The 25,787-nt window shown below is 50.6% G+C and overlaps 1 protein-coding gene across 5 annotated transcripts; it reads left to right on the top strand.

Moving 5' to 3' along the window:
- Positions 1-623: 623 nt before the first annotated feature.
- On the top strand, positions 624-25,787 carry SHC1 (SHC adaptor protein 1). 5 transcript variants are annotated; one of them, XM_087881317.1, is made up of 14 exons: positions 625-1,177; positions 5,748-5,798; positions 12,849-13,010; positions 13,841-13,911; positions 16,024-16,087; positions 17,994-18,113; positions 18,628-18,681; positions 19,466-19,517; positions 20,155-20,281; positions 21,300-21,474; positions 21,930-21,990; positions 22,841-22,981; positions 23,681-23,937; positions 24,240-25,787. In XM_087881317.1, exons 1-14 carry the CDS (start codon positions 1,064-1,066, stop codon positions 24,366-24,368), a joined length of 1,578 nt encoding a protein of 525 aa, XP_087737443.1. In that variant the 5' UTR covers positions 625-1,063; the 3' UTR covers positions 24,369-25,787. The 5 variants fall into 5 exon arrangements, with proteins under 5 accessions (XP_087737444.1, XP_087737443.1, XP_087737445.1 ...); XM_087881319.1 differs by lacking the exon at positions 625-1,177 and adding an exon at positions 3,300-3,515; XM_087881318.1 differs by lacking the exon at positions 5,748-5,798 and having other exon boundaries at positions 624-1,177.

Raw genomic sequence — 25,787 nt, 5'->3', positions numbered from 1 at the left:
TTACCTCAGCGTCCCCCCCTACCAGCATTATGTCTGTCAAACTACAACTCCCATCAGTCCCGTTCTCACAACCTTTGTCAGAGGGGACTACAAGTCCCATTTTTTCCTGTTTAGGCCGCATATTCCATCATCCTGGCAGGGACCAACAATGCATTTTGGTTATGAATGAGATGAGAAACAGGAGACAGTCAATAATATTCACATTTTATGAAGTTTTATCCTTTTTTTAAAAAAAAAATATCCGCCTTGGTTTCAAATTAACCATTAATTTTATTTTTAAAATTAATTTAATATGTTTTTAAAATTTATTTATTAAAAATATAATTGTACATTTTAAATTTTAAATTAAATTTGTTTAATTAGGGTGTCAATCAAATTGAAAAAAGGGGTTCGAGAGGGGAGTCTCAGGTAAAGGATTAGAGCCGCCTCGTTTTCAACCAATGAGGAGATTTCCCCCAGGTGTGTCTGTACGCTGATTGGTCTCCTGAGTCCCCGCGGGGAACCTATAAAATAGCCGTGCTAGCAGCCAATGAAAAGTTCAGAACGTTGGCGCGTTAACCAATCGGTTTCAGAGCGGCTTTTGGAGGGAAAGTATAAAAGGAGGGAGCGGCGACGGACGCTTTCAGTCAGCCCGCCGAAGAGCTGGAAGAGAGAAGACGCGTAGAAGAAAGAAGAGCTTGAAGTCGGAAGACTCTGCGAAGCGCTGAAGAAAGAAGCTGAGGCAAAAGCGCGCCGAGCCGAGGAGAAAAGCGGCGAAGTCATTTCTGAGGGGATTTCTCCTTCGTCGTTGGAGGACCGATGTGAAGACTACGACGAATATCTTTAATACTGAAACTGTGTAGTAGTCGTCTTTCATTCTCCCCCCCCCTTCGCGTAGCGTCCTGTCTATCCCGCCCTGTGGAAATAAAGGGTCCCAGTTGACACGGGGAGGAGTGTGGAAACGAGTCCCAAGGCAAGACGGGCACTACCGGAAGCGTAGGAAAGGCAAGGGGGGGGGAAGGCTGTGACCTGGGAGCCCCTCCTTCAAGGGCGGGACTGAACCCGGAAATGATTGGTGGGGGGGATGAAAAACGGGCGGGGCAGGCTTCCAAGAGCCCCAGAACTTTGGTCGGAGAGGCGCCGTCGGAGCAGCCGCAGTCCGCCGCCTTTCCCCCCCCCAAATGGTGCGGCCACCCCGGTAAGAACGGGTTCCACTTCCACGTTTTTTTATCTATACTTGCACCGTGCAACCCTGCATAGTCGGCCAGTTGCGGGTCGTTTTACCGGATCGCCGCCGTCGGGGAAGTTAGGAAAGCGGAGGGTTTTCTATGGTTGTACAACAGCCCTGCGAGGGAGGCCCGGGCGATCATTCTTGACCACCTTGCGCGGCGTTGATTTGATTTGCGCTGTTTTTATTTTATTAGCCCTTATTTTGCAAACCGCTCCCCTTGCGGGATAGGATTGGGACACGGCTACTCAAAGCCCTCGTGCGGAAAAGATAGCCTGCCCCTGTGGCGGGAGGCTCCGCGTATCGTGGGGGGGGGGGCTCCCTTTATTTGCCTTTTAAGGAAAGGCGCGCCGTGAAGAGGCTCAAATGGAGCCAGACCCGAGTGTCGAAAGCGCTGGTGGTTTTCCAGAAAATCGGGGTGGGGAGTGGGGGGGGGACCGATCCGCTCCGCTCCCCTCCCTTCTTCTCCCCCCCTCGTGTTTCGAGGAAGCGCCGCCGGACTTGAACAGCTCAGCCTGTTTTTGTAATCGAAGCGGGTTACTAATCTCTTAGTCAGAAACTGACGATGCCAGACCTTCAGTCCCCCAACCTGCGCGACGGGGCCAGGGGAGGAATGAGAGAGAGAGGGGAAGAAAGAAAGAAAAGGAAATGAGGAAGGGAGGAAAAAAGGGAGAAAGGAAGGGAAATAAAGAGGGAAGAAAGGAAGGAAAAGGAGGGAGGGAGAACGAAAAGAAAATTGGAAAGGAAGGGGAAAGTGAGAAAGGAAGGACGAAAGGGAAATGAGAAAGGGAAGAAAAGGAAAGGAAGGAAGAAAAGAAGGGAAAAAGGGACGGAGGAAGAAAGGGGGAAATGAGAAAGGAAAAGGAGGGAAAAGCATAGTTTTTATGCTTTTACTTGGCTGTTCACCGCCCTGAGTCCTCAGGGAGAAGGGCGGTATACAAATTTAAAAATAAACAAAAAGAAAGGAGGGAGAAAGAAAAAGGGAAATTAGAAAGGAAGGGGAAAATGAGAAAGGGAAGAAAGGAAGGAAAAAAGAAGAAAGGGAAATGAGAAAGAGGGAAGAAAAGAAGGAAAGGAAGGGAATTGCCGGACCAGAGGGAAAAGTCCGTTCCAAAAGACGACTTTTAACAAACAAAAACGGGGGGCGGACCAGAGGGAAGACTGCGCCCGAGACGTCCGCGCTATTTCTCGACTGCTTCGTTCCTTCCAGGGCTCCTCTTGCTTCTCCTCTCCGCAGCTCCGCAGGGCAAAGGGGCCGCCGCGCGCTCTTCTTCCAGCTTTGTCCCTGCGGCTACTTGCTGGACCCCGAAGGGGGGCAAGCAAGGAGAAGGACGAGGACCCCGGCTCCGCTTTGGGGGGGGGCGGAAAATAGTCTGCGATTTTAACAGTTTTTTAACATTGAGAAAACCCGCTTTGCTGGGTGTGTCTGTCTGTCTGTCTCCAGAGTTGCGAAGTTTGGATGATTTCTTTTTTTATGGAATGGATTTGCTTGCAAGCCTCGATATTGCAAAATTGGGAAGGGGAGAGGCGGGATTATTTACTAAATGGATATGTACAAGCCTTGATATACTGCAAAGCTCGGGGCCAGGATTAATTTCCTTATTATTAAATTTGATAACGCTATCCAAATGGATATGCTATCCTTTCTCCCTCTCGCTTCTTTTTCTTTTGGGGGGGAAAAAAAATCCCACAATCGTTATTTTTTTTTTTTTTTTGCTTTTGTCAATGCCCTCAAAACCCAAAATCTTTGGACCCAAATCCGTCAGTTTTCTACTTTGCACCCCTATCCAGCGTCAGTGCCAATGCCTGCAGGATTCCTCTCCCTTAAGGACCAATTATTGCCTCTTTCCACCAAAACCAACTGAAGGGTTTTTGTCCAATTTTGCCAAGCCACATCACATTTGCACCCTTTTCTTTGGGTTTTTTTTTTTGTCTTGTCTCCCTGGAGCCAAGCCTTGCTGCTCGTAACTCAAGCCAGGTTTCGTGGCTTAAGTTTCCAAACCTTGATTCATCATCTCCTTGGACGCGGCCTCCTCCGCCAACGGGAGACTCTTCTCAACCCAAGTTGGGTGAGACTTTCTGTGCAAAAAAAGGAAAAAAAAAATGCTTCCCACTGTCATTTTTTTGCTCTCCAGCTGCCCCTTTAAAAAAAGCGACAAATGCAGCCCCCAAATCTGGCCCTTCCCCATCAAACTTGGTTCCCTTCCCCCCTTTAAGAAGGAGGGTTCTTGCCTTCTCAAATTTCATCCCTTCTAAAAAACCGGAGAGGGAAAAAAAAGGGACGAAACATCCTCCTCCTCTTTTGCAGGTCAGTTTTTCTATTAAGTTTTGCTTTTCTTCCCTCTCCCCTTTTAGAAAAAGAGAAGCCTCAAAGCCAGAAAAGTTCAATAAAATCTCTATTATTATTATTTTTCCCCCCTTTCTTATCCTTGTAGTTGGCACGCAAGTATGTGAGGCCTGGGGTTTTTTTCACTTTGAAATTGGCTTTTCACTCAATCTACCCCCCCACTTCGTCATATTTCTGGGACCCCCCAGTTTCTTAAAATTCCTTGGCCGAGGGGGGGTGGGTGGGTTTCCCCGTGGCTGAGCCCCCCCTTTTTAAAAAAATTCCTGCAGAGGAGTTAAAAAAAATATGTGCCACGTTTCTCTTGGCTGCCCAAGCGACGGATCTGAAGCTAAGGAAATGCAATTTTTTGCTCCTTTGCAGACGGGCATTTTTGGGGGGGGCTGGGGGTGCTAAAAGGGTAGAGGTGGGGGTGTCTCATCTTGGGTCTCCATCCCAAAATTGTGCGTTCTCTGTCCCGGCTCGGAAGCCAATTGAGGAGCGGGGAGCAATGAGCCGAGATGTGTAAGAAAAAAATAATCATCTTTTTTCCCCCCCCTCTCGTTTGGGAGGAAAACTGTCCCCATCTGTCTGTCTGTCCATCCGTTTTGGTTAGTTGTCAGATAGAGTGCGCCTGGCTTTGGGAAGCTCTGCAGAAGGGCTTGGCGGGGCCTTGAACTCTTGTTTGCAGAAGCAAAATTTAGACCCTGCTTTGTGAATGCATTTGAGCCGTCGATAGTTTGAGTTCAGGATTTTGGGAGAAAATGAACAGAGTTGAGCATGTCGGGCTGGTTAGCAAGAGTATGTGTATATATATATATATATATATATATATATATATATATATATATATATATATGTATATGTATATGTATATGTATATGTATATGTATATGTATGTATATAACAAACCAGGATAAAACTCTGCTCTCCCCTCACCCCCCCAAGAAAAGCTGCCATTTCCTCTTGGTTTGACACCTGCCCCACCCCCAGCTCAGCCTTGAACCCAGGATAGCAATAGAATAACCCATGCTGCTGATCAGTTTTGGGGGTGGGGTGCAAGAGTCCCTAAAATCCCCCTTTAGATAAAAAAAAAAAATCCCAGTTTTCCACGCTCTTCCTTCCAAGCCCACCCCCTTCCTAATGGCAGAGGCTTGGGAAGCTCCTTCCTTGCCCAGCCGGATTTTGGAGATAGATTGCCTTGGCACATGGAGGCTCTCCGTGATTCTCTGGCAGCGAACAGTCCACCGTTGGGATTGTCCGCCTCTGATCGGTCCCCTCGGAAAGACGACCTGTGCCATTCCGGCAGGCAGGAATAGCTGGGGAATTCTGGGAGCTGAAGCCCATCCCTCTTAAAGCATGCTGGCTGAGGAATTCTAGAAAGGAAGGAAGGAGAAAGAGAGAAAAAGAAAGAGAAAGAGGAGAGAGAGAAACAAATTCTGGGAGTCGAAACCCACCCCTCGTAAAGCATGCTGGCTGAGGAATTCTAGGAAGGAAGGAAGGAAGGAGAAAGAGAAAGAAAGAGAAATTCTGGGGGTCGAAGCCCACCCCTCTTAAAAAAGCTTGCTGTCGGAATTCTGAGAAGGAAGGAAGGAAGGAGAAAAAGAGAGAGCAATTCTGGGAGTCGAGGCCCACCTCTCTTAAAGCATGCTGACTGAGGAATTTTAGGAAGGAAGGAGAAAGGAAGGAAGGAAGGAAGGAAGGAAGGAAGGAAGGGGGAGAGAGAAATTCTGGGAGTCGAAGCCCACCCTTCTTAAAAAAGCTCGTTATCGGGAATTCTGGGAAGGAAGGAAGGAAGGAGAAAGAAAGAGAGAGAAATTCTGGGAGTCGAAGCCCACCCTTCTTAAAAAAGCTCGCTGTCAGGAATTCTGGGAAAGGAAGGAAGGAAGGAAGGAGAAAGAAAGAGAGAGAGAAATTCTGGGAGTCGAAGCCCACCCTTCTTAAAAAAGCTCGCTGTCTGGGGAATTCTGGGAAGGAAGAAAGGAAGGAGAAAGAAAGAGAGAGAGAGAGAAATTCTGGGCGTCAAAGCCCACCCCTCTTAAAACATGCTAGCGGGGCAATTCTGGAAGGTGGAAGCCCACCCCCTCAAGTCTCCCTGCCTCCCCTCGCCCTCCCCTCTCTCTCTCTCTCTCTCACACACCCACCCCCCAAAATCTCCAGCCCCTTTCCCCCGGAGCCCCCTCCCTCCCTAATTCCTTCTTTGTCACCAAACTGCAGGTTTGGCTCCCACGACGAACAGATCTACCGGTGCCCGGCATGGAGTACACGGTAAGGGTGGGCACCTTCCTCCTCCTCTTCCTCCTTGCTTATACGGTTGCTGGGCTCTTCCTTGCCTTCCTTCCTTCCTTCCTGATCAGATTCGAGCACGGGTGGACTTCAACTCCCAGAATTCCCCAGCCGTCCACGGGGGATTCTGGGAGTTGAAGTCCACCCGGCTCGGAAGTTTGCTGAGCTACGCTCTAAAGCGGTGACGGCATTGTGATAGTTTCAACTTCCTATCCCAGTTATTCACAGCTTTGGCTTTGCCGAGAAGACGCAGCCGATTGGGGTTTGTTTCCTGGAAACAAACCACGGTTTAGCACACGAGACTTATCCAAAGAGGCACAGAAGACGGGATTAAAATTTTCCCTATAAATCTGTATTTTTGGGGTTTTTTTATATATTTTTTTTGCAAACCGGGGGCTCAAAATTTGACGTGTCGTGGTTTGTACGAGCCAGGAAGCTTCACCTGTTGGAATACGGCCAGCTACGGGGACTGTATAAAAAAAAGGAGACCTTTGTAAAGGAGGAAATAGAAGTCAAACACGCCCAGGAATTCGGTCAGATATAACTCTGTTGCTGTATAATTATCACACCGGCGAGGACATCGGCAAATATTTATTTTTTTTTTGCTGCGCGGTGACTCTGTTGGCTGTTTTTGGTGACTTTTGATTACTCTGCACTGTGGCCAAGATTGAGTCTTGTTGCTCTGTTCAAAAATACAAGGAGGAGGGGGGGGAAAGGATGGGTGGGTTTCATGAGGACTAGCGCCCTACAGTCATAGATTTGGTGGCTTCTAGAGCAAGTAAATGGGTGCTGAAAATAAGTCAACTCCCCAAGAAAGTTCACCCCTCTTAAATGGGGGATTCTGGGAGTGGAAGCCCACCCGTCTTAGAGCAGGCTGGCTGGGGGATTCTGGGAATTGAAGCCCACCCCTCTTAAATCATGCCGGCTGGGGGATTCTGGGAGTCGAAGCCCACCCCTCTTAAATCATGCCGGCTGGGGGATTCTGGGAGAGGAAGCCCACCCCTCTTAAATCATGCTGGCTGGGGGATTCTGGGAGTGGAAGCCCACCCCTCTTAAATCATGCTGGCTGGGGGATTCTGGGAGAGGAAGCCCACCCCTCTTAAATCATGCCGGCTGGGGGATTCTGGCAGTTGAAGCCCACCCCTCTTAAATCATGCTGGGTGGGGGATTCTGGGAGTGGAAGCCCACCCCTCTTAAAGCATGCCGGCTGGGGGATTCTGGCAGTTGAAGCCCACCCCTCTTAAATCATGCCGGCTGGGGGATTCTGGGAGTCGAAGCCCACCCCTCTTAAATCATGCTGGCTGGGGGATTCTGGGAGAGGAAGCCCACCCCTCTTAAAGCAGGCTGGCTGGGGGATTCTGGCAGTTGAAGCCCACCCCTCTTAAAACAGGCTGGCTGGGGGATTCTGGGAGTCGGAGCCCACCCCTCTTAAAACAGGCTGGCTGGGGGATTCTGGCAGTTGAAGCCCACCCCTCTTAAATCATGCCGGCTGGGGGATTCTGGGAGAGGAAGCCCACCCCTCTTAAATCATGCTGGCTGGGGGATTCTGGGAGAGGAAGCCCACCCCTCTTAAAGCAGGCTGGCTGGGGGATTCTGGGAGTCGGAGCCCACCCCTCTTAAATCATGCTGGCTGGGGGATTCTGGGAGAGGAAGCCCACCCCTCTTAAAGCAGGCTGGCTGGGGGATTCTGGCAGTTGAAGCCCACCCCTCTTAAATCATGCCGGCTGGGGGATTCTGGGAGTCGAAGCCCACCCCTCTTAAAACAGGCTGGCTGGGGGATTCTGGCAGTTGAAGCCCACCCCTCTTAAATCATGCCGGCTGGGGGATTCTGGGAGAGGAAGCCCACCCCTCTTAAATCATGCTGGCTGGGGGATTCTGGGAGAGGAAGCCCACCCCTCTTAAAGCAGGCTGGCTGGGGGATTCTGGGAGTCGAAGCCCACCCCTCTTAAAGCAGGCCGGCTGGGGAATTTTCTCGATAACAAAAGCATTTAAGAAATTTAAAAAACTGGGAAAACTGGGACTCCAGCGCTGCTGGGAATGAAGGGATATGTAGTCCCCCGACCTCTCTGGAGGGGGAGCTCCTTGCAATGGGAGGCCAGATCCCTGGGCGAAAATTTCAAAACCTTTTAGGCATACGAACTTGTAGCGACTGGACCCTGTTCCTCCCCAGCTTTCCAAGGAAGTTGGGGGCTGCGGCGGGGGTCTCCTGGGTGGGGGGGGGGAGCTGATTTCCTGCCTTCCCTTCCCACCCCTCCCCGGGTCCTTGAGCGAGGTCCGAAAAGCCAGCTGAGCATCCGGTGGGAAGGCTGGGAGCCAAACGGCCATCCCACACGCCTTCCTCTCTCCTGTTTGTTATTTTTTTTCTCTCTTTCGGCCCACTGACCTTCCCCTCTCCTCCCCCCCCCCAACAGAGGAAGGGGGCTTCGCCACTGCCCACCCACGGCCGGACACGGGCTGTCCAGGAAATGGCCTTTCGGTCTCCAGCGGCCGTTGGCTGTCTACCAAAATTAGTTGGGGCAGAAGGAAAAAAAACCCCACAGAATATCAGAGTTGGAAGGGACCTCGGAGGTCTTCTAGTCCAACCCCCTGTCGAGCCAGGGATCTTGAAGTTCACCCCTCTTAAAGCATGCTGGCTGGGGGATTCTGGGAGTGGAAGCCCACCCCTCTTAAAGCATGCCAGCTGGGGGATTCTGGGAGTTGAAGCCCACCCCTCTTAAATCATGCTGGCTGGGGGATTCTGGGAGTCAAAGCCCACTCCTCTTAAACCATGCCAGTTGGGGGATTCTGGGAGTCAAAGCCCACCTCTCTTAAATCATGCCGGCTGGGGGATTCTGGGAGTTGAAGCCCACCCCTCTTAAATCATGCTGGCTGGGGGATTCTCGGAGTTGAAGCCCACCCCTCTTAAAGCATGCCGGCTGGGGGATTCTGGGAGTTGAAGCCCACCTCTCTTAAATCATGCCGGCTGGGGGATTCTCGGAGTTGAAGCCCACCCCTCTTAAATCATGCTGGCTGGGGGATTCTCGGAGTTGAAGCCCACCCCTCTTAAATCATGCTGGCTGGGGGATTCTAGGAGTTGAAGCCCACCCCTCTTAAATCATGCTGGCTGGGGCATTCTGGGAGTCGAAGCCCACCCATTTTAAAGCATGCTGGCTGGGGGATTCTGGGAGTCGAAGCCCACCCCTCTTAAATCATGCTGGCTGGGGGATTCTAGGAGTTGAAGCCCACCCCTCTTAAATCATGCTGGCTGGGGGATTCTGGGAATCGAAGCCCACCCCTCTTAAATCATGCTGGCTGGGGGATTCTGGGAATCGAAGCCCACCTCTCTTAAATCATGCTGGCTGGGGGATTCTGGGAGTCAAAGCCCACTCCTCTTAAACCATGCCGGCTGGGGGATTCTGGGAATCGAAGCCCACCCCTCTTAAATCATGCTGGCTGGGGGATTCTGGGAATCGAAGCCCACCTCTCTTAAAGCATGCCAGTTGGGGGATTCTGGGAGTCAAAGCCCACTCCTCTTAAACCATGCCGGCTGGGGGATTCTGGGAATTGAAGCCCACCCCTCTTAAAATATTCAAGGTCGAGAAACACCAAATGAAACGATTCAGCATCTCTTGTATAATGATCCACCCGTCTTGGAGAAGGGCAAAATCTGATGGTTTGGGGGATGGCAATCCCGACTCGGGGAAAATAATGGGGTCCCTTCCTTGCCCCAAAAGTTTTTTGCAAAAGTTTTGCCTGCCCTGCCGCCCTCTTGGAGGGACCGGAGGGAGGAAGTCACAGGTTTCAACCCCTCGCAAAGTGGGGGGGGGAGTTTGTGCGTTTCGTCGGAAGGGCGGTTTGGTGAGCAAGCTGGGGCTGCCTGCTCCGGATTTCAGCCTCCGTCTTTGCTTCGTGCCCGCCTCTTTCTCTTCCTCCACCTCAAATGTGGGTTTTCGGCTTCTTTTTTTTTTTTTCCGAGGCGAAAAGCAGAGCTTGGGTTTTAAGTCAGCAAACGGTTAAGGAAATCGCGGCTTAGCAGGCTGTGTCTTTGCAATAATGACGACAACAACAACAACACAAAACCTTGCAAGAACAGCCCAAGGCAAATGTTGTACAGGTAGTCCTGGATTACAACCGTTTACCGACCGGAGTTACGACGGAACTGAAAAGAAGTGACTTGGGATGGTTTTTCACGCTTAACGATGGCTGCAGTGTCACAATTCAGACGTTCCTCATTCTCTCCTTCCTTCCTTCCTTCCTTCCTTCCTTCCTCAATCTGTCTGTCTTTTTCTTTCTTTCTTTCTTTCTTTCTTTCTTTCTTTCTTTCTTTCTTCTTTCCTTCCTTCCTTCCTTCCTCACTTTCTTTCTTTCTTCTTTCCTTCCTTCCCTCCCTCCCTCATTCCCTCCTCCTGTCTGTTCATGTATATATCATCTATCTATCCTCTTTCTTTCTTTCCTTCCTTCCTTCCTCACTTTCTTTCTTTCTCATTCCCTCCTCCTGTCTGTTCATCTATATATCATCTATCTATCCTCTTTCTTTCCTTCCTTCCTTCCTTCCTCACTTTCTTTCTTTCTTCTTTCCTTCCTTCCCTCCCTCCCTCATTCCCTCCTTCTGTCTGTTCATCTATATATCATCGATCTATCCTCTTTCTTTCATTCATTCTTTCTCTTTCCCTCTTTCTTTTGTTCTTTTCTTTCATTCTTTCTTTTTTGCTTTTTTCTCCGCCCTCCCCGCCGTTCATTCCCTCCTTATATCTGTTTATCTGTACATCATCCATCTATCCTTTTTCGGTTCTCTCATTCCCCCCCCCCTCTCTTTCTTTTGTTCTCTTTTCTTTCATTATTTCCTTTTTTTTCCTCTTCCCCTTCCTTCCTTCCATCTATCCATCCATCCCACCCATCTTCCTTCCTTCCTTCCTCGTTTCCTCCCTCCCTCCCGCAGCCCTTCTCTCTTCCCCTCCAAAAGAGGTGAGCAGCTCCGTCTGGCCTACCTCGCGGGGTCGGCGCGCCCTTCCCTTTGACTGAAAGGGAACGGAGACCCTGGAGAGGGAAAAATTTGCACAGTGTTACAGATTTCTGAATGATCAAGGCTCACCCTCGCACACGCTCGTGCAAAGCCCTTTTGCACAGACTGCCCTGCGTCGTCGTCCTTCCGTTGCCCCCCCCCAAATTGTCACCCTGACCCATGCCCTGTCCCGCCTTCCTTGGCCAACCCAAGTAGGCTCTTGCCCCCCCCTTTTCCTGGCGCATCCCCCTCCTACCTCCCCCTCTGCCTGCATCCGTCGGTACCCCCCCATTCTTCCCCGCTAAGGTGGGGCGAGGCCAGCCAGCTGGTGTGAGTCAGCACCCTGCCCTCCCCCTTGGTAGCAGCGGAGTGACCAGGCCTGGAAAGGAGGGGGGAGAGAAGGGGGGGGCTTGGCCTCTTGCCTCTGCCCTTCCCCTTCTCCGCCTTCCCTGGCTGGAAAGGATTTTTCCAGCCAGATCCGAGCTGCCAGGCTGCAAAGCTGGAGCAGGAATTGCAACCCAGGAGAGAGGGGGACCCTCTCCGCCAACTTGCCCCCCTCCTACTCATCCAAAAGGGGGGCACCAGACATCTCTTGCCATCCTAAGTGGACTCCCCATCCTTTACTGGGCTTTTAAAGGCTGAGCCCACCACCCCCAACCAGCTGGGCGCGACCATCCTTGAATTGTCTTCGCTCCTGTCGGCATCGCCAAGGGTGCCGTGCGCGAGGCTGCCCGTACCTTCCGTGGATGGGCACCTGGGGTTGCCCTGCTTCGAAAGGGAGCCTTGCGGACTTGGTGGTGGCCTGCCAGCGGCCCCCACTCCACCCCGTTACCAACGCTGTTTGATGCCACCCCCACCTTGGCACGGATATCGACCCGGTGCGCCCCCCCCGATCCAGAGGGGGGAAAAGAACGCATCCGCCAGGCTCATCCGCACCCTCGCTGCTCTTGCTCAAACCGGAGAGGATGAGGACTCACCGGGAGTTAAAAGGGTAGCCGCGACGGGCAGGAGGTCGAACAGGTGGTGCTGCAGCTGGAAGGAAAGGGCCAGGAACTTCTCAAACAGCCCTACGGGAGTCTAGCATCAGTGACGGACTGGAAACTTCTTCCTCTCCGAGGCTGTGCACAGGCAGCCGAGGCAGGCAGGAGTTCAACAGGTGGTGCTGCAGCCGGAGAGGAAGGGCCAGGAACTTCTAAAAACAGCCCTTTGGGGGGGGTTGTAGTATCAGCAACGGAGCAGAAACCTACCCCTCCTCTTTTTTTTTTTTTTCGGGGAGCAGCTGAGACAGGCAGAAGTTCAACAGGCGGTGCTGCAGCTGGAAGGGAAGGGCCAGGAACTTCTAAAACAGCCCTACGGGGGCCCGTAAACGTCAGCGGCAGACTAGTAACCTCCCCCTCCTTCCTCTCCGGAGTCGTGCGGTGTCACCGGTCATCTGGCGGGACGGTTCCTGTTGGGTCAACACGATGGCTGGCTGATTTGTGGGAGGGGGGATTCCTGATTTGGGGGCGTCCGTGGCAGGGCAAAGAGGGGCCAAGCAGGACGTGGCAGACGTTCCCGGCATGCCAGCAGGGACTTACCGGGACGCCTCGTTGGGATCAATTTGGACTTTGGGGGGAACCTGACTGTCACCGTCGTGGTCACCTCCTCTTCCCCGCTTTGTAGTTCCCCCCCCCAAAATGGATTTTTTGCCGAAATACACCCACTTACAGGATGAATCTCCATCCTCGCTGGAGGAAGGGCCCGCCGTGGCCGAGGGGGACCCCTCTCCTGACCCTTCCTCCTCTCTCGGGGCTGCCCTGTCACTGACCGGCTCTGGCTCCTCGTCTTCCCTCAGCCCCATGCTGCCTGCCGGGGATCCCGAAACGGAGGGCAGCCCCACCACGCTGTGTTCGTTCTTCCCCAAAATGGCTAATTTGAAACTCTCGAATCCGGCTTTTTTGCTGAACCTCCGGGCTTTTTCCCGAGAGACGTCGGGAATCCCCGGAGACCCTCCGGGAGCCGCTGCCTTCCGGGACTCAACGGGGTCCGTTGTCGTGGGTCTCTATTCCCAGGATATGAACAAGCTGAGTTGCGGGAAGAAAATGCGGGTCGAAGGCGGACAGCTGGGCGGCGAGGAGTGGACACGGCACGGGAGTTTCGTCAACAAGCCCAGCCGGGGCTGGCTGCACCGGGATGACAAGGTGATGGGCTCCGGAGTCTCGTACCTCGTCCGGGTGAGTGAGGAGGCTGGTGGTTGTGTGAGGCTTGCACACTTGGTGGGGGGGACAAGGGAGCGGGGAAGGGGCAGCGAGTAGTTGCGACCGTGTTCAGGAAAGTAGCTTTTCTCTCTTGACGTCTTTTCCTTTCTTTCTTTCTTTCTTTCTTTCTTTCTTTCTTTCTTTCTTTCTTTCTTTCTTTCTTTCTTTTTTCTTTCTTTCCCTCTTTCTTTCTTCCTTCCTGTCTTTTTTCTTCCTTCCTTCCTTCCTTCCCTTTACTCCTTCCCCCTCCTTCCCTTCATCCCTTCCTTTATTCCTTCCTTCCTTCCCTCCCTTCATCCCTTCTATTATTCCTTCCTTCCCCCTCCTTCCCTTTCTTCCTTCCTTCATTCCCTCCCTTCATCCCTTCCATTATTCCTTCCTTCCCCTTCCTTCCCCCTCCTTCCCTTCCTTCCTTCCCTTTATTCCTTCCTTCCTTCCTTCCCCCTCCTTCCCTTCATCCATTCCTTCCTTCCCTTTCTTCCTTCCTTCCCTTCATCCCTTCCTTCCTTCCTTCCCGCCTTCCCCCTCCTTCCTTTCCATCCCTTTCTTTCTTCCTTCCCTCCCTCATTCTCTCCTTATGTCTGCTTATCTATCTATCTTCTACCTATCCTCATAAGTCACGTTTTTCGGTGCCGTTGTAACTTGGAAGGGTGAATGGTTATAAGTTGAGGACTGCCGGTACTCAGATTTTATTAAGAGTTGATCGGAGAAAACAAAGTCAGAATAATAAATCATTAGTAATCGAATAAAAGGGGGGGCGAGGCACCCTTGGCATTTCTTACCTCTGCTCTCCTTCTCGCCCGCAGTACATGGGTTGCGTGGAAGTGCTGCAGTCCATGCGGGCGCTCGATTTCAGCACCAGGACTCAAGTCACCAGGTGAGCAGGCTAAAGAGCCCCCCACCCCCACCCCCAATAATGTAAAGGTCCTTCTCTACATCAGTGGCGGTTCTCGGACATGCCCCAATCTTTGGGACATGGCCACCATAATTTCTGCCCTTCAGTTCCTGCATGTAATTTCTGAATTTTCCTGCACAGATCATCGTTCCTATATGCAAAATAATAATAATAATAATAAGCGTATTATTATTATTATTATTATTATTATTATTATTATTATTATTATTATTATTATTCTGGGCTTCATAAGGACTAGCACCCTGCAGCCAAGGATTTGCTGGCTGGCAGAGGAAGTTAGATGGGGGCTGGAAAGAGACTCTCCTGAAGTGTGAGGGGCATTAAATATAATGTGTCTCCAGACAGTGGTGAAAAGCATGCCGACTGGGGGATTCTGGGAGTTGAAGTCCACCCCTCTTAAAACATGCCGACTGGGGGATTCTGGGAGTTGAAGTCCACTCCCTTAAACATGCTGACTGCGGGATTCTGGGAGTTGAAGTCCACTCCCTTAAACATGCCAACTGGGGGATTCTGGGAGTTGGAGTCCACTCCTCTTAAAACATACCGACTGGGGGATTCTGGGAGTTGGAGTCCACTCCTCTTAAAACATACCGACTGGGGGATTCTGGGAGTTGAAGTCCGCCCCTTTTAAAAGTTCCCAAGTTTGGAAAAAGCACATTCTTCGTCTATCGCAATAGAAACTTGACTTCGATTTATAGACCAAGCGGAAGGTGGAAAAACATTTGTTCTTAGACTCTCCCACAGGAAAGACTTAAAAAGGGAAGGGAGATAGGTGTGCTTGTGTGTTTGTGTGTATTTTTCCCCGCTCTGCAATCCCGTCCATTAACGGGGAGACACGGGGTCTGCGGAGAAGCGGCTGGATAGGGCCGGAAAAGCGTCCGATGAAGCTCCTGTCCTTACTACATCTCCCCCCTCCCCAATTAATTCACCGATGACAGGAAGCATTTATCCCAGCATCATCAAATATTAAAGGGGTCTCTCTCTCTCTCTCTCGATTTTCCTCTCCCCCCTCCCCGTTTCCTCCCCTCTCTCCACGGAGGGGCCGGTATGTGGGTTTCTCTCGCTGTGTGTTTAAAAATAGTGAAAACCCCCCCTCAAAATATTGGGGTAACTCCCACCCCCCTGAATTTCTTCTGATTCACGCCACAGCTCAGGATATCAGTCCACCCCCAGCCCCCCAAGCTGTGGTTCTCAACCGGGGGCCACTTGAAGAAGGGCGAACTTCAACTCCCAGGGTTCCCTCGGGGGTGGGTGGGAGGGAGGGGGGGCTGGGGAATTCTGCGAGTTGAAGTCCGCACAGCTCTAGAACTTGTGTGTGTTGGTTGTCTCTCTCTCTGTGCTTGCCGAGACCCCCCCCAGGGGCTTTGGAGACCCCCACAACTGACCCCCCCCATTGCAAGCAGGACAGCTACAGGGAATTGCTGTGTTGAGAAATGGCTGCATATTTAAGATGGCATCGTGTGTTTGACATGCTCTTACGTCCTCTCTTCTCTTTCTCCTCCTCCTCCTCCTCCTCCTCTTCTTCTTCTTCTTCCTCCTCCTCTTCCTCCTCCTCCTCCTCCTCTTCTTCTTCCTCCTCTTCCTCCTCTTCTTCCTCCTCCTCCTCCTCCTCCTCTTCTTCCTCCTCCTCTTCCTCTTCTTCTTCCTCCTCCTTCTCCTCTTCTTCCTCCTCCTCTTCCTCCTCTTCCTCTTCCTCCTCTTCTTCCTCCTCCTCCTCTTCCTCTTCCTCCTCCTCTTCTTCCTCCTCTTCCTCTTCCTTCTCCTCCTCTTCCTTCTCCTCTTCCTCCTCTTCTTCCTCCTCTTCTTCCTCCTCCTCTTCCTCTTCTTCTTCCTCCTCCTTCTCCTCTTCTTCCTCCTCCTCTTCCTCCTCTTCCTCTTCCTCCTCTTCTTCCTCCTCCTCCTCTTCCTCTTCCTCCTCCTCTTCTTCCTCCTCTTCCTCTTCCTTCTCCTCCTCTTCCTTCTCCTCTTCCTCCTCTTCTTCCTCCTCCTCTTCCTCCTCCTCCTCTTCCTCCTCCTCTTCCTCTTCCTCCTCTTCGTCCTCCTCCTCCTCCTCTTCCTCCTCCTCTCCTGCAGGGAGGCTATAGGCCTGGTTTGTGAAGCCGTGCCTAGCAACAAGGGAGCCGTGCGTAGGAGGAAGGTAAGACGAGACTCGACAGCCATTTGTCCAAAATGGGATAGGGTCTCCTGTCCGGGGAAGGGGGTTGGGCTAGATGACCTCCGAGGCCCCTTCCCGCTCTGTTATTCCGTATTCTGAGCAGGGGGTTGGACTAGAAGACCTCCCAGGCCCCGTTTTCAACTCTGCTATCCTGTTCCCCTCTATAAGAGACGCCCCGAGGATCCCAAAATTGCTAATTTATTTCAGGGCATCCTAACAGAAACGTGGAGGGGGTGGGGAGTTTCTCTCTACTCCCACCTTACACCGAAGAGAATCAAAGCGGCGAGAACTCGATTCTCCTTCTCACCCCCTTTCTCCTTGGGCAGGACTCGGTTGAAAGGGGAGGGGGCTCTCCTCCCTGAAGGGCCATAAGCCCCCCTCCTTTCTCAAACTCAGGTCATTCCCTTCTTGATCCTTTTTATCTGAGAAAAGAGATGCCGATCTAGATGATTGATCCTAAAATCATGGGGGGTGGGGGGTGAGAGGAAAGCCCCCCCCCCAACCACCAGGAAGGAAATGGACACACGTGGTTAGGAGATCTCTGACCTCTAACTCCCCCCCCTCCCCACTTTCCGAGGCCGCCGCTGGTTGGAAAATCAATCCGAGGTGTCAATCAACGCTCCAGGCGCCCAGCGGAACTGATCAATAGATGGCCACTAATGGATGCTGTAGGAAAAAATGGGGAGGGGGCTGATTCTTCCCCCTCCCCACACACACACACACACTTAATTGTGTGTTATCGGCACGCCAGTTTCTTCTGCCTTGGGATTTCTTAGCGTCAGCAAAAGGGGCCGGTTTAATTTTTCGCATTCATTAAACGAATCCCCCCTCCTCTCGTTGAGTCCGCAAAGGGGGTGTGTGTGTGTCACGAGAATACAGGGAGTCCTTGATTTACGACGGTTCATTTAGGGACCGCTTGAGTGGTGCGGTGGCCTAGAGGTGGAGCCTCTCGCCTCACAATCAGGAGGCCGTGAGTTCGATCCTAGGTAGAGGCGGGTATTTTTCTCTCTCTGGGCAGAATGAGAATATTATCTGCCGAACAAAACTCCGTTCTGGCGACAGGAAAGGCATCTGGCCACTCAAACACTCAGCTCCATTCAGTTGCCCAGGCTCCACCCAGCAAGGGATTTACAGGGTCGTTAAAAGATTATTTATTTTAGTGACCTTTCAAAGTTGCGGCAACACTGAAAAAAAGCAACATAGGACCGTTCACACTTACGACTGTTGCCGCATTCCCACGCTCGAGTGATCAAAATTTGGACGCTTGGCAACCGACTCGTATTTATGACGGTTGCAGCATCCCCAGGGGGCGTCACGCGATCCCCTTTTGCGACCTTCCGACGAGCCAAGTCAACGGGGAAAGCCAGATTCATTTAACGACCGGGTGGCTCACTTAACAACAGCAGTGATTCGCTTAACAACCGTGGCAGGAAAGGTCGTAAAAATCGGACAACATGGACTGAACCACTGTCTCACTTAGCATAAATAAATTTGGGGCTCAGTTGTGATCGTAAGACGAGGACTCCCTATACGTGCCAGCTGCCGAGCGGCCTGAATTTATTATTCATAATTTATTTGCAAGTGCCCCACTTAGTGACCTAAATTGCGGTCGTAAGTCAAGGACTACCTGTAACATACTGGCTGCCGAGTGCCTGAATTCTTGTTCATAATTTATTCGCCAATGTCCCGCTTAGCGACCTAAATTTGGGGCCTCGTTGTGGACGTAAGTCAAGAACCCCCTGTAACATGCCGGCTGCCGAGCGGCCTGAATTTATTGTTCATAATTGGTTCGCCAATGTCCCGCTTAGTGGCCTAAATTGGAGTTGCTCCATCGCAGTCGTAAATCGAGGACTTGCCTGAATTCTGTTTTTTTTTTTCCCTTCGGCAGCCCTGCGGCCGTGCGCTCAACTCCATCCTCGGCAAGACCAACCTGAAGTTCGCCGCTATGCCCATAACGCTAACCATCTCGACCAGCAGCCTGAACCTCATGGCGTCCGACTGTAAACAGGTAAGGGTCCCTATTCCACCTTCGGGCTCTGCTTGTTAACCAGGTCTCGTTTTGTGACATGCATCGCCCGACGCAGAGGGAAGAACCTCTCCGGGCCCCGAATCGTTTGGCCTTCACCCCAAAAAATCCAAATTTCTGTTGCCGAACGAGAGATTTGTGAGTTTTGCCCCCATTATACGACCATTCTTGCCAGGGTTGTTAAGTGAATCACTGCAGTCGTTAAATGAGTCAGACGGTCGTTAAGCGAATCCGGCTCCCCCCTTGATATTGCTCATCAGAAGGTCGCAAAAGGACTCCTGAAGACTTGCGACCGTCATAAATACGAGCCCGTTGCTGAGCGTCTGAATTTGGATCCCGTGATCGTGGGGGAGGAGGCTACAACAGTCGTTAAGCGTGAAAGACGGTCCTAAATCTGAATAGTTCTAACCCGAGGATTGTCCGTGATGTGTTTTTCTTGCTCTGATTCGAACTGCTCGACGTCCGGTCTCAATTTTATCCTGCTTTCGATTTGTAGATCATCGCCAATCACCATATGCAGTCGATCTCGTTCGCTTCCGGAGGGGATCCGGTGAGTATCGTGAGATATTTCCCCCCCCCCAAAAAAAATTCTCCCCCCCCCCAAATCCTTTGGGGCAGATCTACAGTGGATCCCGCCGTTATTTTATGCTCGCTTCAACGATCAACGATTCTTTGATCGCTCAGCCGATCAAAGAATTCCACTGGTGTTTTCCTCGTGTGAGAATCCCGGTGGATTAAAATGGATCTCCTGCCGGCTTGTTTTTTCTCTCTCTTCCTCTCTGTCAAGTCCCGATGGATTTCTGGTCATCATCTTTTAACGACTCCATAATCCCTTGCGGGGTGGAGTCTGGGCAACTGAATGGGGCTAGCAGAATATTTTACTGGCCGGATGCCTTTCTTGTCACCAGTGCGGAGTTATATTCAGCAGATAATATTCTCATCGTGCCCAGAGAGAGAGAAATATCCGCCTCCACCTAGGATCGAACTCACAGCCTCCTGATTGTGAGGCGAGAGGCTCCACCTCTAGGCCACCGCCTCACTCTGATCGTCCTCTTTGTATTGGATGAAAAAACAAATCAAACGATTAAGTAATTAATTAAGATTAATTGGGGATTAAGGAACAGAAGTTCAACCTTAAACCTGCGGATTAATTGAGGGTTGATTCTTAATCTTCAGGCAGTCCTCGATTTACGACCACGTGACCCCGGGACATAAATATGCATCAGTTACCAAAAGTCTGAATTTTGATTGCGTGACCACGGAGATGCAGCAGTCGTAAGGGTGAATAACTCCAAATCTGACTTTCGCCAACTTATTTTGCATTTTTTTTTCAGGATACGGCGGAATACGTCGCTTATGTTGCCAAAGATCCCGTCAATCACAGAGGTAAGTTTTGCCGTCATCTTGGCTTGGATCTGCCAATCCTGGCTTAATCCTGGCTTCTTTTCCTGCAGCCCGTTTCATTTTTTTTTTTCCCCTCCGGCTTCCGATTCAGCTTGGAAACACGATTGCCTTATGATTCAGTTAGCGGCCATTCAGAGTTACAACGGGGCTGGAAAAAAAGGGAACCTCGGACCGTTGTTCACACTTAACGACCGTTGTCGCATCCCCCATGCTCAACGGGATCTGAATTGGGAACTGACTCACATTTATGGTGGTTACGGGGTCTGTTTCCACAACCTTCCCGTGAGCAAAGCCAATAGGGCATTCCGGATTTCTCTTTAACCACCGTGTTTCTAATTGAACGCCTGTGGTGATTTGCTTAACGACTATAGCGAGGAAGGTCGTAAAACGGGGCGAAACTCACTTAACCAATGTTTCACTTTTAGCCACCAAAAATTTCGGGCTCAATTGTCGTCGTAAACCGAAGATTGCCTGTATTTTGCGATGGGAGGGAAATATTTTTTTTCCTCCATAGGCCCCTGTGGTTCAAATAATCCATAAATCAATAATCAAATAATCCATAATCCATTAATAATCAATCAATAAAGGCCACCCCCTTTTCTTTGGGGTCTCTCTTCAGCTTGCCACATCCTGGAGTGTCCCGAAGGGTTGTCGCAAGACGTCATCAGCACCATCGGACAAGCGTTCGAATTGCGCTTCAAGCAGTACCTTAAGAACCCTCCTAAACTCGTCACACCGCACGACAGGTAGGGCAAAGCAGAATAACAAGAGTCGGAAGGGACCCTGGAGGTCTTCTAGTCCAACCCCCTGCTTAGGTGGGAAACCCTACACCACTTCAGACAAATCTGTTATCCAACATCTTCTTAAAAGCTTCCAGTGTTGGAGCATTCGCAACTTCTGGTGGCAAGTCGTTCCGCTGGTTAATTGTCAGATAACTATCAAAGCAGGATTGGAACTTGCCGTCAGGGTTTTTTTTTCCTGCGTGCCGGTATTCCTCGACTTACAACAGTTCGTTTAGTGTCCGTTCGAAGTCGCAACGTCACTGAAAAAAGGGCCGTTTTTCACACACTTACGACGGTTGCAGTATCCACGTGATCAAAATTCAGACGCTTGGCAACTCGCATTTACGACGGTCGCAGCGTCCCCGTGGTCCCCTTTTGTGACCATCGGACGAGCCACGTCAACGGGGGGGGGAGCCAGATTCGCTTAGCAACCTTAAAAGCTGAGGTGATTCACTTAACAGCTTTGGCAAGGAAGGCCGTGAGGCAAAATTCGCTTAATGTGTCTCGCTTAGCCACATACATTTTGGGTTCCATGCTGGTCGTAAGTCGAGAACTGCCTATATTGACTTAATAACTGTGGTAAGACAGGTGTTGGGCAAAATTTCACTTAGATGTCTCGCTTAGCAACGTAGGTTTTGGGTTCTGTTGTGGTCGTAAGTTAAGGACTACCTATATTCACAATAACTGGCAAGACAGGTCTTGGGAAAAATGCACTTAACAACTGTCTCGCTTAGCAACATAAATTTTGGGTTCCGTTGTGGTCATAAGGCGAGGACTTCTGGAGGACTAAATTTTTTTAGGTTCCATTGTAAGTCGAGGAATAAAGTTGTTATTCACTTAATAATTGTGGTAAAACAGGTCTTGGGCAAAATTCACTGAAGTGTCTCACTTAGCAACGTAAATTTTGGGGTTCCGTTTGTGGTCGTAAGTCGAGGACCGCCGTCTGTGTTCCTGATTTGGTTCTCTCACCACCCCTGACCAGGATGGCCGGGTTCGACGGCTCCGCTTGGGACGAAGAGGAAGAGCCGCCTCCTCCTGACCACCAATACTACAACGATTTTCCGGGAAAGGAACCTCCCTTAGGAGGGGTAGTTGACCTGCGTTTGCGGGAAGGGGCTGCGGCGGCTCAGACCCCCAACAATTTGGGGGCCACCTTGGTAAGTTCCCCCCCCCCACACTGACAATTGAGCACGATGTAAATCATTTGTAAGTGCAGACGTCTTGACGCAACTTATGCTCCGTGTTCCGTCACTTGTCCTCAGTTTTTCCTCTCTATACTGTGAAATGGGTTCGTCGGGCCCTTGAGGCTTCCTTGAGATCCTTTCTAGCCACTCCCATCTGCTCCTCTCCCCCAAAATTCCACCCCCAGCCAGACACAATTCTTCAATTTACCCATACCATTGCCTGGAATGCTGAACAAAACTCCGTACTGGCAACAGGGAGAGCATCCGGCCAGTAAACATTCAACGCCATTCAGTTGCCCAGATTCCATCCCGCAAGGGGTTATGGAGTCATTAAAAGAAGATGATGAGTGCAGGAATATTAGACTGCGGGAAAACGGGACTTAAAATATTCATTTAAACCTTCAATTATTCTTCCTTCCTTCCCGTAGCCTGTCGGACAAGTGGTTGCTGGGGACTACGAATCCAAAAAGCCCCATTCGGTCGCACAAGGTAAGTGATTCAGCAATGAAGTTGGCGCCTTTAAGTTAAATCTTGCCTGGGGGGATTCTGGGAGTTGAAGTTCCACCTATCTTAAAAGTTGCAAAGTTTGGAAAACACCAAGTTAGGCTATTTTAATAGAAACTTAAAAGCCTTTTTTTTAAAAAAAAAACTTCAACTTCTTTCTCAATCATGGGAACATTAAGACTTCAACTCCCAGAATTCCTCAGCCAGCATGTCAGTTGGGGAATTCTGGGAGTTTTTGCAACTTGGTTCTTGCATGTAATTTCTGAATTCCCTGCCCAGACGAGCGAGGTAGTTTATTGAATCTCGTTGCTCTGCTCGATGATATGTGGGAAAAAAAATGGATGGATTTCATAAGGACTAGCACCCTAAGGAGGATTTGCGGAGCAAATAGATAGGTGCTGAAAATAGATTGGGCCCCCCAAGTGAGGAGTATTAAAATAATGTGTCTCCAGCAGTGGCTTTTGGTGAAAAGAACATTGATTAGAGAATTCTGGGAGTCTGCCCCTCTTAAAGCATGCTGGCTGGGGAATTCTGGGAGTGGAAGTCCCCATCTCTTAAAAGTTGCCAAGTTTGAGAAACCCTGGTTTAGGATATTGTAATAGAAACATGAAAGCTAATATGGGCAATAAATTTGATAAATAAAATAAAATAAATCTGTCTTTACATTAACTTACGGCTAGCCGAATCAAGGCAGAGAGAGAGGTGGCTATTGATTATCTTCTGTGTATTTATCAACCAATGGGAACTTTCAAGAGGTGTGGACTTCCAACTCCCAGAATCCCCCAGGTTCGGAGGCTTGTTTTCACAAGGTGGGGCTTTATTCCCTCCCTTTCAGGCAGGGATCGGGGCCCTCCTGGCCGCCCCGAATTCGTGGTGGACCCTTCCTACGTTAACGTGCAAAATTTGGAAAAATTGCAGCCGGGGGTCCAGAGCGTGACTTCCAACGGCAGTGTCCAGCGAGACCTCTTCGACATGAGTGAGTAGCGTAAGGGGACGAGGGAGGGATCTGGCTGCAGCGGCTGTACCAGGTAGTCCTCGACTTAGCGACAGTTCGTTTAGTGACCGAAGTTAACAACAGCACTGTTCTCCAAAGAAGGCCAGACAAGGAACGAGGGATGGAAACGGATCAAGGAGAGACTCAACCTGGAAATAAGGAGGAATTTTCTGACAGGGAGAACAGTCAACCGATGGAATAGAAATAGAAGTTGCCTTCAGAAGCTTCCTCACTGGAAGCTTTCAAGAAGAGACTGGGATTGACATCTGTCAAAAATGGCGTCGGGCAGGAGGATGGACTAGATGACTTACAAGATCCCCTCCAACTCTGTTATTCTGATTTATGACCATTTCCCACACTTACGACTTTCGTAACATCCCCGTGGTCACGCGATCAAAATTCCCAGACCACACCGGGCAACTGACTCGTATGACGATTGCAATATCCCCGGGATCACACGATCCCCTTTTGCGACCTTATAACGAGCCAAAGTTAGTGGAGGAACCCAATTCGCTTAATAACCGTGTCGCTAACTTAACGACGGCAGGGGCAGGAAAGGTGATAAAACAGGGGTGGAGGGAAACTCATCTTGCTCAGCGATGGAAATTTAGGGCTCCGTTTCGGCTGTAAGTCGAGAACTAGCTATAATAGATCACTCCTAACGACGGCTTTCATCCCCAGAGCCTTTTGAAGATGCCTTGCGGGCGCCTCCGCCACCCCCCACTCCTCCGTCCCACCCGCCAGCTACCATGGAGGAGCAACTCCGGCGGGAATCATGGTATCACGGTCAAATGAGCCGCAAAGAATCGGAGAAACTGTTGCAAGCCAACGGGGATTTCCTGGTGCGGGAAAGTACCACCACGCCGGGACAATATGTCCTCACCGGACTTCAGGGCGGACAGCCCAAACACCTTCTTCTCGTCGATCCGGAGGGAGTGGTAGGTCGGATTCCGGGGGGGGGGATTAGTCGGGGTTGGGCAAGGAGGGGTGGGGAGAAGGGATTGTCTTGTTGACGGGACCCCCGTCTGCTGGAAGGAAAATGGTGTGGAATATTTTATCGTCGATATTTTTCTCCCTATATATAACTTTTGCTGTTTTGTCGATGCATAAGGTAGAAAAGAAAAATGGGGAAATCGAGGGAAGAAAAAAGAAAGGTGGAAAGCAGCAGAAAATGTTGTGCTCAATTGATGGTTGTAATGCAAGAATTATCTATACTTCTCCCTCATCTGTTCCCACCCAGGTTCGGACAAAGGATCATCGCTTTGAAAGTGTGAGCCATTTAATCAGCCACCATATGGACAATCGGTTGCCCATCATCTCGGCCGGCAGCGAGCTGTGCCTACAGCAGCCCGTCGAGCGGAGACAATGAGCACGACGACTGGAGTCGCATCACTACAAAGGCCCTTAAAGCGGGGAACTCTTCCGTCTCCCCAGTCCTGTGGACTTCTCCGACAGCTGCTAAAAAGGGCTGTCTCCTCTGCCAAAGCATTTTCTGGGGTCGAAGGGACTCGGATGAGCCCCAAAACCCATCGTGTCCTCCCAGACCACCTCTCTCTACGTCTTGCCACGGCCCGGCTTTTCCTGGTTGGAGCGAAGCGCCGTCTAGCCAAGATTCTAGTCCTCAAGAGCTGTCCAGCTTCAGTTTTGTTGACGGTCCTTCAAGAGTCCTTCTCGCCTTGGACAACTTTTGTCTCCTCCGCTAACTGTTCAGGAATAGCCGGGCGATCTCGTGTGCGCCTCGTTGTGTCTTCTGCGACTGATGCCAAAGTCCCTGTGAAAGTGTCCTCTTTTCGGGGGAGATTATTGTTTAAAGCACAAAAAAAAGGGAAATAAAGGGCAACTCGTTCGGGGTCTGGAAGGCAGAAGTCTCTTTCTGCGCTTCCCACAGACCCCACCCCACCCCGCTCACTCATTTTTATATATGTTCTGTGTGTGCCTTGAACCTTTTTCAGGTCAGATTTTATGCAAAATTCCTCTTCCTTTGGAGGTTCTCACAAGGCTGCCTGGTTTTTTGGGGGAGGGGGCTGCAGGAGGGAGAAAGGGGCAGTCGTTTCTCACTCGCCTCCTTCTGATCTGTCATGGTTGCCACATAATTTATCCCCTTTTCTCCCCACCCGCAAAAGCCCAGGCTAAGCACCAGTGATGGGATTCAGCCAGTTCGGGAAAACCGGTAGTTAAATTGTTGGCTGGCTCGGCCCCTCCCTGCCCAGGAGTCCCCACGCGTCCCATTTTGGCTCCCAGGTAAATGCAGGGAGGCATTTGTGTTCCCCCCACAGCCCGTTTTTGCTCCCAGGGGGTGCATGAGGCTAAGTGCTGCCTGTTGCAATCCCTGGCCAGCCGGTCATTAGGGCAGAGAACCGGCTATTCTCTGGATTAAAGGATGTTTTCCTGAATTAAAGGATGTTTTCCTGAATTTTGGGATGGTTTCCAAGAAGACGGTCCCAAAACTGAAGTGAGGGTCCCCCCAAAAAAAGATGAAAAGAGAAGAAAAAAAAATGGGTTTGTCTTCCAGCGCTGAGGCTGGTTCCCTTCCCAGTTTCTTCCCAGAGTCTGTACATAAGTGTGATAATTTGGTGTTGCATGTATATTGTTATACTCGGAGGCCAATGTGTAGCTTTACTCTCTTATCACTGTGCCTGTACCCGCTACTCTGCGGGACCCCCCACCCTCCAAGCCCACTCAGCCCCTCCTCACTACGTCCTTTATACACACTTTGTATCGGTTTGATTTTCTCTCGAATATACCAAAGGAAATCAAATAGTTATTATTAAAGGTTGGTATTTCTTTA

Source organism: Pantherophis guttatus, chromosome 18 (genome assembly GCF_059756535.1).
Source record: "Pantherophis guttatus breed Tessera chromosome 18, ASM5975653v1, whole genome shotgun sequence".
Lineage (NCBI taxonomy): Eukaryota > Metazoa > Chordata > Lepidosauria > Squamata > Colubridae > Pantherophis > Pantherophis guttatus.
Note: the sequence above shows the minus strand (reverse complement) of the source record. Positions and strands in the feature narration are given on the sequence as shown.

Bases quoted from the DNA above. Each gene is read 5' to 3' on its own strand.
- SHC1 (XM_087881316.1), top strand. From the start codon at position 12,474: ATGGATTTTTTGCCGAAATACACCCACTTACAGGATGAATCTCCATCC. The intron at 20,282-21,299 runs GTAGGGCAAAGC...ACCCCTGACCAG, and splicing joins CTCGTCACACCGCACGACAG to GATGGCCGGGTTCGACGGCT. The intron at 22,982-23,680 runs GTGAGTAGCGTA...TTTCATCCCCAG, and splicing joins GCGAGACCTCTTCGACATGA to AGCCTTTTGAAGATGCCTTG.